Genomic DNA, 12,272 nt, shown 5'->3' with positions numbered 1-12,272 from the left:
TATAGTGTTCAGCTGAAGTAAGAACTGAGAGGATGAAGTGGTATAATGTATGCAAAGAAAGTGTGATGGCTGAATGAGCAGTATCCAAGTATGGTTCTTGAATTCCTGATTTGTATTATTCATTATAAGGATACTTTTCTGCAGTATTGGTGTGTGTGTGTGTGTGTGCGCGCGCGCGCGCGTTTTAAAGATAATATTGCAATTCTGTTGCATTCTGTTGCTGTATTTTGCTGTTGTATTACATTGATGTATTTTGATGGATTCTTGTTTTGTATAAGATTTGCTTTTGTTTATTATTTTACATTGTTTAGATATTTGTTATGTTACTTAAAACAAATCAGCTATAGTCACATAGAACTGATCTAGTCCTACTACAGAGGGATAGAAGGATAAACTGTCATGAAACAACCCAATGCAACTTGATCAACATTACACCAAGATAAGTGTTCCGGTCAAAAGGAAGAGCAACAGAATGAAGAAATCCAAAAAGAACCATTTACACCAAGGTCATCAACAGTGATGGCAACACAAGCAGACATCTGGTTGACCACACAGCCCACAGATGCATCACTGGAAGTGGGAAGAGCCATCCCCAAGATTCAGGAACTGCCCTCAAAAAAGAAAGGTCACAGATACCTTTATGGTTAAATTACATTCAGGGATGGCATAAAGCACAGCAACACCAAACACAGTAATGTCTCTACCCTGGATCTCCCAAGTGGGCCATGGGTAAAAGACCAAGAAAAGGAAAATCACATTCCAGTTCAGGGAACTTCAACCTTTTTGAGGCAGTGGTGCATATGCAATTTTGAGGAAGTGCTTGAATGCCAGTCACTAAATGGCTGCCACAAGGGCATGGCATAACACAAAAATGGCTGCCATGTCTAAAAGAGCAGGAAAGTATTCAACCCTTCCCTATCAATGAAGAAAAGGCATATGCATCAGTCACCACCACACTCACTCACAAAGGAAAGCTCTTTGCACCTCTCCTCTGCTCAGAGTAGGAGGCTGGGTGTCCAATCCTGGCGTCCAATGAAACGTGGGCATGTCTGAGGGGGCATGAGGAAAGGCCGAACCAATGCAAACACATGCGGAACAGGATGAGCAAAGCGTGTCTCGTGCATCCAGGATTTTTGAAGAAATCTTATTGAACTCTTTCTCAAGAACCATAAGAGGTGCTGCTAGGCAGGCTGGCACACACAGGTGCCAAAATTGTGGCTCTTGTTCTACTTTGACATTGGTTATAATTAAATATATCTATATTTCTTTAGATATGCAAAAGATTTTTATACATCTACAGATTTTATATGATATAAAGAATAATTTTATTATAATCAAATCCATTGCTTACACTTGAAAGAAGAGATTTGTCTTTAGACAAGAGAAAGCAGCATCTGCAGATTATTATTTAAGTATTACATTTTCCTATGACTGTAGGGAAAAAAGTTTCACATTGAGGACACTGTGCATATACTGCCCTCATGCTGCATGCAAGAAAGAAATGCTGAAAATGTACTCAGAACCTAAGCAGCAATAGAACACCAAACCCATATGAAGCTTCTTATTTTTATTGAACAGATTTGTAAACCACTCATCATATGATTGTCAAAAGGAGATACAAAATTATAAAGTTAAAGCAATAAGAAAACATTAAATCCATTTGCAAAAAGAGCTTGTTTCAATCAGAGCAATATAACCATTCAAAAGAGCTTTTCAAAAAGGATTGAAAGCCAAGCTACTTACTATAATATCTGTAGGAACTTCACGGAGAGAATATTCTGGTTTATTAGGTATCGCTTGATCACCTATCAGTTCGTAAACAGCAGGGTAGGATAACAAGTTTATCAGAGCTAGAAAAGACTAAAGCAGGAAATGGTGACACAGTAAACAAAATGATTACTGGCATTTCATTCAAGCAGGCGTTCTAAATGAATTCTGATTTTATAGTTTTAACACATTTTTAGTCTTATTGTATCAAGTCTTCTGTACACTGCTTAGTGGCTACTGTCATTGAGTTATACAAATTGTCAAAATAAATAAATAAATCTAAAGCCTGTTACAAAAGCCATTAGTATTACTTTGGTTTTCACAAATATGATATATAAAGAGTGACCTTTTATTGGACCAACTCCTATCAGTGTGGGTGTTTTCAAGCTGTAGCGTTGAACAGAATGGAAAGGTAAGTTTGCATCCCAGGCAGAGCAGGGCTATTTAAAGGTAATTAAAGACATTTGCAGAGCGCCTACTGTGGAAAAGAAGGTGGAAAGGAAATCTAATGCAAACAGCTGGAATGAACGCCCACTGCAAATCACAGACATTAAAGCAATACGAGTTGGCTTAGCCTTTATAGGAGCAGGGGTGGGAAAATGGCAGATCAAGCAAGGTTGAATCCAGGTATAAGGAAACAAATAGCATTGAGGGCTGCCACAAATCCAAACACTGCTGCCTTTATCTAGAATCTCCTTCAGTGAAGCCCAGACTACATTTGCACTTTAAACCTGGAGGGCAGACCAAGGTAATACAAGTCTAACTACAGGGACACTACCTTCCAGTACAGTATCTCCTTGTACTGACAAGAGTTAGGATAGCACAGCCATTATTTTCCAATTAGACCGTTGCAGCAGGCTGGATAATCCCCTGCTTTAGGACAGGCATGGCCATTCATAGACTAGGCTGCTGAGAGTAAATAGGATGAGCTCTATGTATAGCAGTTTCTCCCTCAGCCTGAATAATGTATATTTAAAATATACATGGCTATGCTCAATCGGTAAGATCACTGAAGAGTGATATTGCTGCATCACACAGAGATAGAAAAAAAGATTGTACAATAAAATGCAGGCAGTCTAGGGTGCTTCCCAAAGGAACAGCAACTACATTATGAAGTAGGAACAGTCACTTAGTTTTTATTTCTCAAGATATGCTTGTTTAAATTCTACCAAAGAATTATGTTGAGATGGTGATTATTTGCAAGAAGTGTGGATTGTGACTTTTATATGGGTACTGTTTTATTCTGGATAATTGTCTTTATTTGTAGTTGTTAGTAATTATGTTCTGTATTATGGCCTCTGGCCGAGATAATAAAACTGATTGATTGAAACATATTCACTGAATCCTGATGCGATTATGTGTAACTCTTCTCAAACTGATTTTGCTCCTCTTCTTTAAGCTGCTAAACTTTCAAAATATTAACACTAAACAAAGTTAGCTCTTCTTTTTCTTTTTGAATTCTGGAGTCAGTCTCTATCCTTATTAGCAAGTTTATCAAGAACACATCCTCAATAAAAAGCATATCAGAGCATGGTACGGCAATCCCATGCTATTCTTTTATTGTTTCCCCAATACTCTACCTTAGAATAATACATAATTTACAACCTGCAAGCTACAAGCAACTTAAGGTCTATCTCAAGGAAAACATTCTGCTTCAGATAAAAAGTATATTCACATATTAATGTGCAAAAGAAAATTCAAACCACCTTCTGACAGCTCCGATCAATGGGATCAACTGGTGTTGATCTGGGATGAGTTACTCGGACATCATCTCTTCCACACTCTAGAACACCCCACAATTCGGTAACAAGTGCTTTTATAAATCCTAGGAAAAGAGTATTTTATTCACAAGGACTCTGTCATATTTTATAGCAGAGGTCCTAGCAAACGTTATTGGACAGGAACCACACTGAGAACACTTTCCATAAGGGTTAAGCTGATAATGCTACCACAGCTCTTCACTAATGAAACCATCCTCTTTCATAACATGCACAATTTCTAACACGGTCTCTTAATCTGTACTGTTTCACACCATAATAGGAACAGTTGGTGCAGCCACCTCCACATTTCAGGTGGAGGCTCTGTTTGGTTCCACATGGACTTTGCTCTGGAACACTCAGGGCCTCAGTGGGTGGAATTCCATGTAGCATTGGGGTGTGCACATGGGAAACAAGGCCCGCTCATGCAATGGGACGTTCCTACCTCTCCAACCCCAAAGCCCTCTAAACCTGTTCTGAGGGTTTTCCCAATCCTCCAGGGCAGGTTTAGGAAGCCCCGTCAAAGCCTTACTCCCATGCACACAACAATTTAGTTGAATCCCACATCATGATCTGACATTACATGACCAAGCATGGCAGCATCTTTGGGCTTGCATGCTCCTCTCCCTCCTTCCCTTGTGAAAAATTTCTCCCTCATTTTCTTGTTTGATGCAAACCATGTCTTTTGGGAAACCATGGCTTGCCTTTTATCCAGACTAGCAAAGGAGGGAGGCATCTGCAAAGTGGAGGATGGAGAAGAAACAGATTTTCAAATATATAATGCAAAACCATGGTTTGGCATTCTGTCTGAACTGTCCCATACAGAAGCACAAAGACAGGATGATAGAATAAAATAAATTATTAGCTCTGATGCTTGCTGACAAAAGTCAAAGCTATAGACACAATTCTAACTATGTCAATAGGAGTTAAGTCCTACTGAATTCAGTGGTGCTTGCTCTCCGGGAATTGGGATTAGGATTGCAGCCTTAATTACCAAGATTTATTCATGATAATCTATACAAAAAGTTACCTGAACTCTGTAGAGCTACAGCACCTGCAGCTGTTGCAGCTACTTGGGATACAATTGCTCCATAGCCAAACTTTTCAAATCCACAAACCTAGCACAAACAAATTATAACAAACCATAAATTTCAAGGGCTCAAACACCTTAGCTGTGCAGGAGGCTCATGGCTTATACAAGATAAGAATAATGGTGCTTTTTATATATTGTTTATTTTGGAACAAACAATTAAATCCATAATCAAATGTATCGTTAACAAGCATTACCTAATTAACATTCTGATGCTATTATACCACTTTAACAGAGAAAAGTTATGGCATAGGCAATAAAGACTGCTCAGGCAAACTAAGTGATGAAAATATTGTTTCATGTATGTGTATGTGTGTGTGTGTATGATTATACCTACTTGGAGGTTTTTTGTGAACCTGTTGAACATGAAAGTCACACACTCGTTTACTGTTCCTGTCTTCTGCAGCAGCAAAAGCCCTTTAGGTGTAGCTGCAAAATTTAGCAAGTCATCCAACAACGTCTCTTCCAGTACAATACTGGAAAAAAGCAAACAGATAAAAACTAAATTAAAGTACCCACAAACAAACAACAACAACCACCAAGTAACCTCTCTACCAATGAATAAAGGGATTCTTTTAGTAATGATTTGCATAAAAGGCTCGTTTGTTATAGCAAAGACATAGACTGCTCTACCAGTATATAATTTCTGTTAGAAAAAAATGTTTCCATTCAATATTGCTTACACTACTCAATTCACCATCTGGGTGCAATTAATTCATTTAGGAAAGCAGCTGTATATCTGTGCTTGTTCTACCTACGCGACAGCTGTCTCCCCCTGAAGGTCTAAAGCCCTTCTCTTGGATCTAATAGGTTTGTCTGTTAACTCTTCTGACACATTTCCCTCCAACAATGATACCCTTCCACCATATACAAAAGAGGCTGAGAGTAAACCAAGAGTTTAACTCTATTACTCTCTTGATTATTTGCGTAAGTTTCTACTACCTGACAAAGAGAGAAACAAAATAGGTAGTAAGGCAGCAAAGCATAATGATGATAATGCCAACTCAGTGAATTGCACATACAAGTAAACTCTTCCCTCAGCAGGCAAGGATCCACAAGTTGCACCTATTGTTACTGACCATAGGATGGTGCTAGCTGTGCTCACGGTACCCAATCCCTAGTTCTTAAGTTGCTTTCCATGTCATATATATGCATGCTTACCTACTGAGAGTTCAACAGAATTTACTCCTAAGCATGCATATAATTGTATTCTAAGGTCTAGTGCCAATGTAATGTGAACCTGCTACAAACTCAGGTCTGCAAATTTGGCAGCCTGAAGAATACCAACTCCCTTCCCACCCCCTTGCTTTCCTTTGTTTGCCTTAATTACATTTTAATATCATTTATTGCTACATTCAGATGATCAAATCTTGAGTAACCTGCAGGCAGGCCCTTTGCTCCCCCTTCATGTGAACATAGAAGCAAGCTAGGAAGCAATACTCAACCATAACTTCCATTACTTTCCCATTACTTTCAATAATTAATGGATTCCAAATGAGCCAAAACCTAAAGCTTACTTACACTTGCTTTTCAGAACCTGGCTTCTTTATAAGCCACTAACCAAACTTCCTGATTCTGATGTAAAATGAAGCTCTGTTTAACTACAGCTTCTCAGCTTGTTCATTTACTTCTGCAAAGGAGCAACATGTGGATACATGAAGCTTGTGAATATCTTCACTCGTTAAGCTGTGGTTCGATTATCTGAACGTGGCCAGTTACATAAAATGCATACCTCGTCCTTCAGTATTACAAATCATGTAAGACAATTAAACACAAAAATCACATACAAGGCAACAGAAAGAACGGAACAGTAAAATCATAGAAGTCATATGCCTAACCTGAAATTGTGGGGGTACAGTGAGAAGGGCACCTGAAGATGATCCTGGCGTACAAAAAATCTGTGGGAGAAGGCAGTCCTAATATTACACCTGCTCCAACACTAACCCTAGTTAATGCTAACCAGGTTCCTTCTTAATACAGTTTTTAGCAAATCTATGTGATATTCTGGTAAGTCTAGCTAACACTACCCATGATTAGCATTTGTACAAATGTAACAGGAAAGTGTTATTAAGGGTGACAAGGAGAAACAGGTGAGATCGGTGTTGGAGTGGGATGCAGCATGAGAATGCCTGTTCCCAAGGCTGGTTTTTAGTAGGCTAACCATAGTTTGCAGCAAACAAGCATTGCACCAGCAAGGGATCTACTATTAACCCAAACTTTGTTCACCACTCTGAAAGGACTGGAAAGAAGAAAACACTAGAGCAACAGAATCATCCAATGAGAAGAGAACATACAGAGACCCACCTAGGAATACCCATCTCTAAAACTGAATTCTTCACTGGAGAAAAACTCTTATTGAAACTGAAATCTGAACTATAGAGTATCTCTAATATTGATATAGGTATCCAAAAGCTACCTATATTCAGTGAGAGACACACACATTTTGAGGCTACTAATGTACCACAAATTTCTTATATATTAGTACAGTCATGGGGAAAAGAATGTGACCCTCTTTGAATTCTGTGGTTTTACATATGAAGACATAACAACAATCATCTGTTCCTTAAAGGTAAAGGGATCCCTGACCATTAGGTCCATTTGCGGACGACTCCAGGGTTGCAGTGCTCATCTCGCTTCATTGGCCGAGGGAGCCGGCGTACAGCTTCCAGGACATGTGGCCAGCATGACTAAGCTGCTTCTGGGGAACCAGAGCAGCGCACAGAAACGCCATTCACCTTCCCGCTGGAGCAGTACCTATTTATCTACTTGTACTTTGATGTTCTTTCGAACTGCTAGGTTGGCAAGAGCGGGGACCAAGCAACGGGAGCTCACCCCGTCAAGGGGGTTTGAACCGCCAACCTTCTGATCGGCAAGCCCTCGACTCTGTGGTTTAACCCACAGCACCACCCACGTTCCTGTTCCCAATCATCTGTTCCTTAGCAGGTCTTAAATTAGATAAATACAACCTCAGAGAAACAATAACACATGACATATTACACCATGTCAAGATTTATTTAACAGAAATAAAGCCAAAATAGAGAAAATGTGTGAAAAACTAAGTACACCATTACTGCATCCATAGGAATTAAGAGGCCAAGTAGCAGACAGATGCTGCTAATCAAATGTGCTTGCTGAATTGATCATCAGTAAGTGTGCCCACCTCTATAAAAGCCAAAGTTTTAGCAGCTTTCTGGTCTGGAGCATTCAGGTGTGTTTTAACACAATGCCAAGGAGGAAATATGGCACAGTGCTCTTAAAGAAGCAAGTGCTTAGAGAAGAAGTGCTGCTGCCCATGAAACTGGGAAGGGTTCTAAGGCCATCTCCAACCAATTTTAAGTCCATCGTTCTACAGTGAGAAAGATTATTCAAAAGTGGAAAACATAACATTCAAGACAGGTGCAATCTTCCCAGGAGTAGATGTCTTAGCAAATTCACCCCAAGATCAGACCTTGTAGTGCTCAAATTGCAAAAACCCTAAGAATTACATCTCAGGCCCTACAGGCCTCAGCTAGCATGTTAAATGTTAAAGTTCATGACAGTACAATTAGAAAAAGACGAAACAAGTATGGTTTGCTGGGAAGGGTTGCCAGGAAAAAGTCTCTTCCCTCTAAAAAGAACATGGCAGAACAGATTAGTTCAGTTGCATCTTAACAAACCACAAGATTTCAGGAACAATGTCCTTTGGACAGACAAGAGCAAAGTGCAGATGTTTTGCCATAATGCACAGCGCCATGTTTAGCAAAAACCAAACACAGCACAAGCACCTCACACCAACTGTCAAGCACGATATTGGAAGGGTGATGATTTAGGCTTAATTTGCAGCTACAGGACTTGGGAAACTTGTGGCTATTGAGTCAACTATGAACTCCTCTGTATACTAAAGTATTCTACAGTCAAATGTGAGGCCATCTGCCTGACAGCTGAAGCTTGGTTGAAATTGGGTCATGCAACAGGACAAGGATTCCAAGCACACCAGCAAATCTACAACAGAATGGCTGAAAAAGAATAGAATCAATGGCCCAGTCAAAGTCCAGGCCTCAATACAATTGAAATGCTGTGCGGGACCTTAAGAGAGCTGTGCATCAACAAATGCTAGCAAACCTCAATGAACTGAAGCAACGTTGTAGAGAAGAGTGGGCCAAAATTCCTCCACAACGATGCGAGAGACTGATTAAGTCCTACAGAAAATGATTACTTCAAGTTATTGCTGCTAAAGGTGGTTCTACAAACAACTGAATCATAAGGTGTACTTAGTTTTTCACACATAGCTTTTCCATTTTCGTTTTATTTCTGTTAAATAAATCATGACACAGTGTCATATGCCATTTGCTATTGTTCATCTGAGGTTGCATTTACATAATTTTAAGTCCTGCGAAGGAACAGATGATTGCTATTATGTCTTCATATGTAAAGCCACAGAATTCAAATAGGGTCACTTTCTTTTTCCCATGACTGTATGTTTTAGGCATGTTAGGTATTAAATTGTCACATGAAAGCTGATATATCAATTACATTTTAATCAAAACTTTTAAAATATCGCTTCAAAAGCTATTAAACATGCTTTTATATTATACAGTGCTTACTTTTTAAAAATGCATTTATATGCTGCTAGATTTTTCTTCTATGGAATTATCATTGTAAGCAACATATTTTTAAAAATAAAGTGATTGCTGTCTTATAGTCTGACAGTAAAATGACTCACTTCATTTTATAAATAGTCAGTGGATGCTGACATTACAAAAAAGAAAAATGCCTGTTGAAAATGATTTAAACCAATCGTAATTAATATATACCCATAAACTGTGATGTCTTCATTGCCTTGGCCAATACATCTTGCATGGAAAAATGACAGCTTATAAAAGCTAAACAAAATTTATAGCCTGTTTCAATTTGCATGTTACATGTCATCATTATGAAAAAATAGTATGCCAAATTCCCATTTCTAGGAATATAGACTTGGGGAACTGATGATTGAAAATAAAAAGTATGAAGCACTGTATTGACTCGTGAAATTCACAAGCTCTGAAAACGCAGAAACCACATAAATAATAATTATCTCTATAATAGTAACATTCAGCGGTGAAAGCTGATAGCTACACACACCCAAAGAAGAGGAAAGATGTTCATATTCAGGAGAACTACATGCTATGCAGAAGTAGAAAAAATGGGGCCCCCCTAAAAGTGGACATATTTGCACCCCAACCACTGAAACTGCATCTCATGTACCATATGCCTGCCTCACCCAGGTCCTTTTCCAAGTGAGGCTTCCACAACAGATGTCAAAATGCCACTGTGAAGATTCCTTTCTGAATGTGTTAAGAATCGAAAACAAAGGAGCAAGAAAAGCAACAATAACATTAGTAAACAGAACGGGGATGGGGGCAGATGAAAAAGAGGAAGCAGATGTAGCTGACAGGAAGAGAAAGACTAAAATACGGAGGGCTGATGAAGGCAGAAGTGACAACATACTGGACAGCTGAAAAGCAAATGAGAGGGGAGGGATGGAAATGGGGAAACTGCAGGACAAGTGACAAAGGAAACAGAAATCAAAGAGGAGAAATGGGAGAAACAATAGGGAGTGAGGAAGACAGAGCAAGCAAAGGGAAAGGGAAGCAAGAGGCTGTGCGAGCCACTAAACTGTATTTTATTTTCCCATGCAGAACTTTGCTGTTGCCTCTGCCTGGTAACAGCAATACAGCTTTATCAGAAAGATTTCCCATTTTTAAATGTTACCTAATCCCCATGTTGCAGCTTTGAGGACTTTTCTCATGTATCTCTCAGCAGGTAACCCAAACTAGTACTTACAAGCTCTGTGATTCTTGACTTGCTGATGATACACAATCTGCCCCCGCAACAGGCGTTGGAATTCTCTCCGAAAGCAAACTAGTCTGTCAGAAATGAAAAGCAAATGACATAAATTTACTGTTAGCAACAGTAGCAAATCTAAATTATGATCGCTAACAACATAGTACGATAAGGATATTTGATTAAGCATCAGAGACATCTTAAGGGGAGACATATCTGCAAATTGTCGGAGGGCCTGTCTCCGAGTGCCTACCACCATTTCGGATCCCAGCAGTGACAGTACTGCAGTTATCAGTCAACACTGCTTGGCCATTGTTGGTGGGGGTGTTGCAATGGGTGTGGTAATGACAATGCTGTTTCTGCTGTCTGATAAACCCACTTGTGTGCAGGGGTGATGGTGGGTGCCTAATTTCCCAGACCATTGTAGTGCCACCACCAGATATGCCTCTTAAAGAAACTTGCCCGCTACCTGCTTCCAAGTGGGCTTTACCCAATTGCAGCAACACTGCAATGCACCAGAGAGCCAAATGGATGCTTGGATCCTTCACCACTTACATTAATAAACAAATAATAAATCCTGATACCACCAGATAAACTAGCTTGCAAATGTGCAAGGTGAGAAGCAGCAGCTGCAGCAGCAACAACCACCCGTGTGATAGTGGGGCGCTGGGCACTGACCAACTTATGGGCATCACAAAGTTACTTGGTGAATGTTTCTAATGTAACTCTTGGAACCAAAAGCAATGCATGCAAGAAATGCAGCACTGGACTTTTCATGACTAATGAAGATTAACAAACAGATCTACTTGCCAAAAAATATTTCAAGCTCCCAACATCTATTCAAGCCTATTTCACATATAATATAAATTAGAATGTACACATCTGTATACTATACTGGCAATATTTTCCACAGCCTGAGAGGACAAGACCTGCCTATTTTTTAACTACAGCAGTACCTCGGGTTAAGAACTTAATTCGTTCTGGAGGTCCGTTCTTAACTTGAAACTGTTCTTAACCTGAGGTACAACTTTAGCTAATGGGGCCTCCCGCTGCCACTGCACGATTTCTGTTCTCATCCTGAAGCAAAGTTCTTAACCCGAGGTACTATTTCTGGGTTAGCGGAGTCTGTAACCTGAAGCGTCTATAACCTGAAGTGTCTGTAACACGAGGTACCACTGTACACATGCACACTGTTGGGATCCAAGAGAAATTGCTACTCCCCCTCCCTCTTTGCTACACTTGTTACAAAGAGGGGAAAACTAATAATCATCTTTGGGATATTATAATGTTAAGGTGCCACTTCCATGATAAAATCTGTACTACATTACATTTTCAGCATAAAAAGTACCCTTTGGGAACAGATGCACACACAAGCAAACATAAACATCCTTTGCATAACTTCTATACATATACTTTGTATAAACAAGGATAGGACTACCTTTTTCCAAGCCTCAGAAATAGATCCATGTAAATGGTAAGGTAGCAACACCTCTAAGCCTTCGCAAGTACTATACATCTGGTGGCATACAAAGATGAAAGCACCTTTGAGCACTGGCAACATCTCAGACCCAGAAAGAACAGAAATGTCTTCATCAAGAAGCTTCTTTGTAAACTGAACGATAGTATGTGCACCCCTAAGGCTACAAAGAATGAAACATTTCAAAAAACAATGTTTTATTGATTCGGCAGAATTATGATGAAATAAAGCTTTTCAGTTAGTAATTGAAATGTTAATCCTTCTTCTGCTTATACAATATGCTGAGACTTGGCCTAAAGAAAGACTTACTGCCTATCATCTTGCCATGTAAGATGGGAACAAAAATGAGCAAAACAAAGTAGGAAGGCTTCTCTCC

General features: G+C 39.4%; 1 protein-coding gene across 11 annotated transcripts in view; it reads right to left on the bottom strand.

The window, feature by feature from the left end:
- Positions 1-12,272, bottom strand: part of TBC1D32 (TBC1 domain family member 32) — a 67,953-nt gene that overhangs the window by 34,756 nt on the left and 20,925 nt on the right. For 10 of the 11 annotated variants that reach the window (XR_013392261.1, XR_013392262.1, XR_013392263.1 and 7 more), the window contains 7 exons: positions 11,858-12,059; positions 10,420-10,502; positions 6,453-6,512; positions 4,952-5,090; positions 4,555-4,642; positions 3,474-3,592; positions 1,744-1,860 (listed from right to left, as the gene is read on the bottom strand). Coding sequence is in view for 7 of the 11 variants with exons in the window: in XM_077926040.1 (XP_077782166.1) it covers positions 1,744-1,860; positions 3,474-3,592; positions 4,555-4,642; positions 4,952-5,090; positions 6,453-6,512; positions 10,420-10,502; positions 11,858-12,059 (808 nt within the window). In the remaining 4 variants the exon portion in view is untranslated. The remainder of the gene's footprint in view (positions 1-1,743; positions 1,861-3,473; positions 3,593-4,554; positions 4,643-4,951; positions 5,091-6,452; positions 6,513-10,419; positions 10,503-11,857; positions 12,060-12,272) is intronic. The other variant, XM_077926041.1, reaches the window with a different exon arrangement.

Source organism: Podarcis muralis, chromosome 3, assembly GCF_964188315.1.
Source record: "Podarcis muralis chromosome 3, rPodMur119.hap1.1, whole genome shotgun sequence".
In the NCBI taxonomy this organism is placed as follows: domain Eukaryota; kingdom Metazoa; phylum Chordata; class Lepidosauria; order Squamata; family Lacertidae; genus Podarcis; species Podarcis muralis.
Note: the sequence above shows the minus strand (reverse complement) of the source record. Positions and strands in the feature narration are given on the sequence as shown.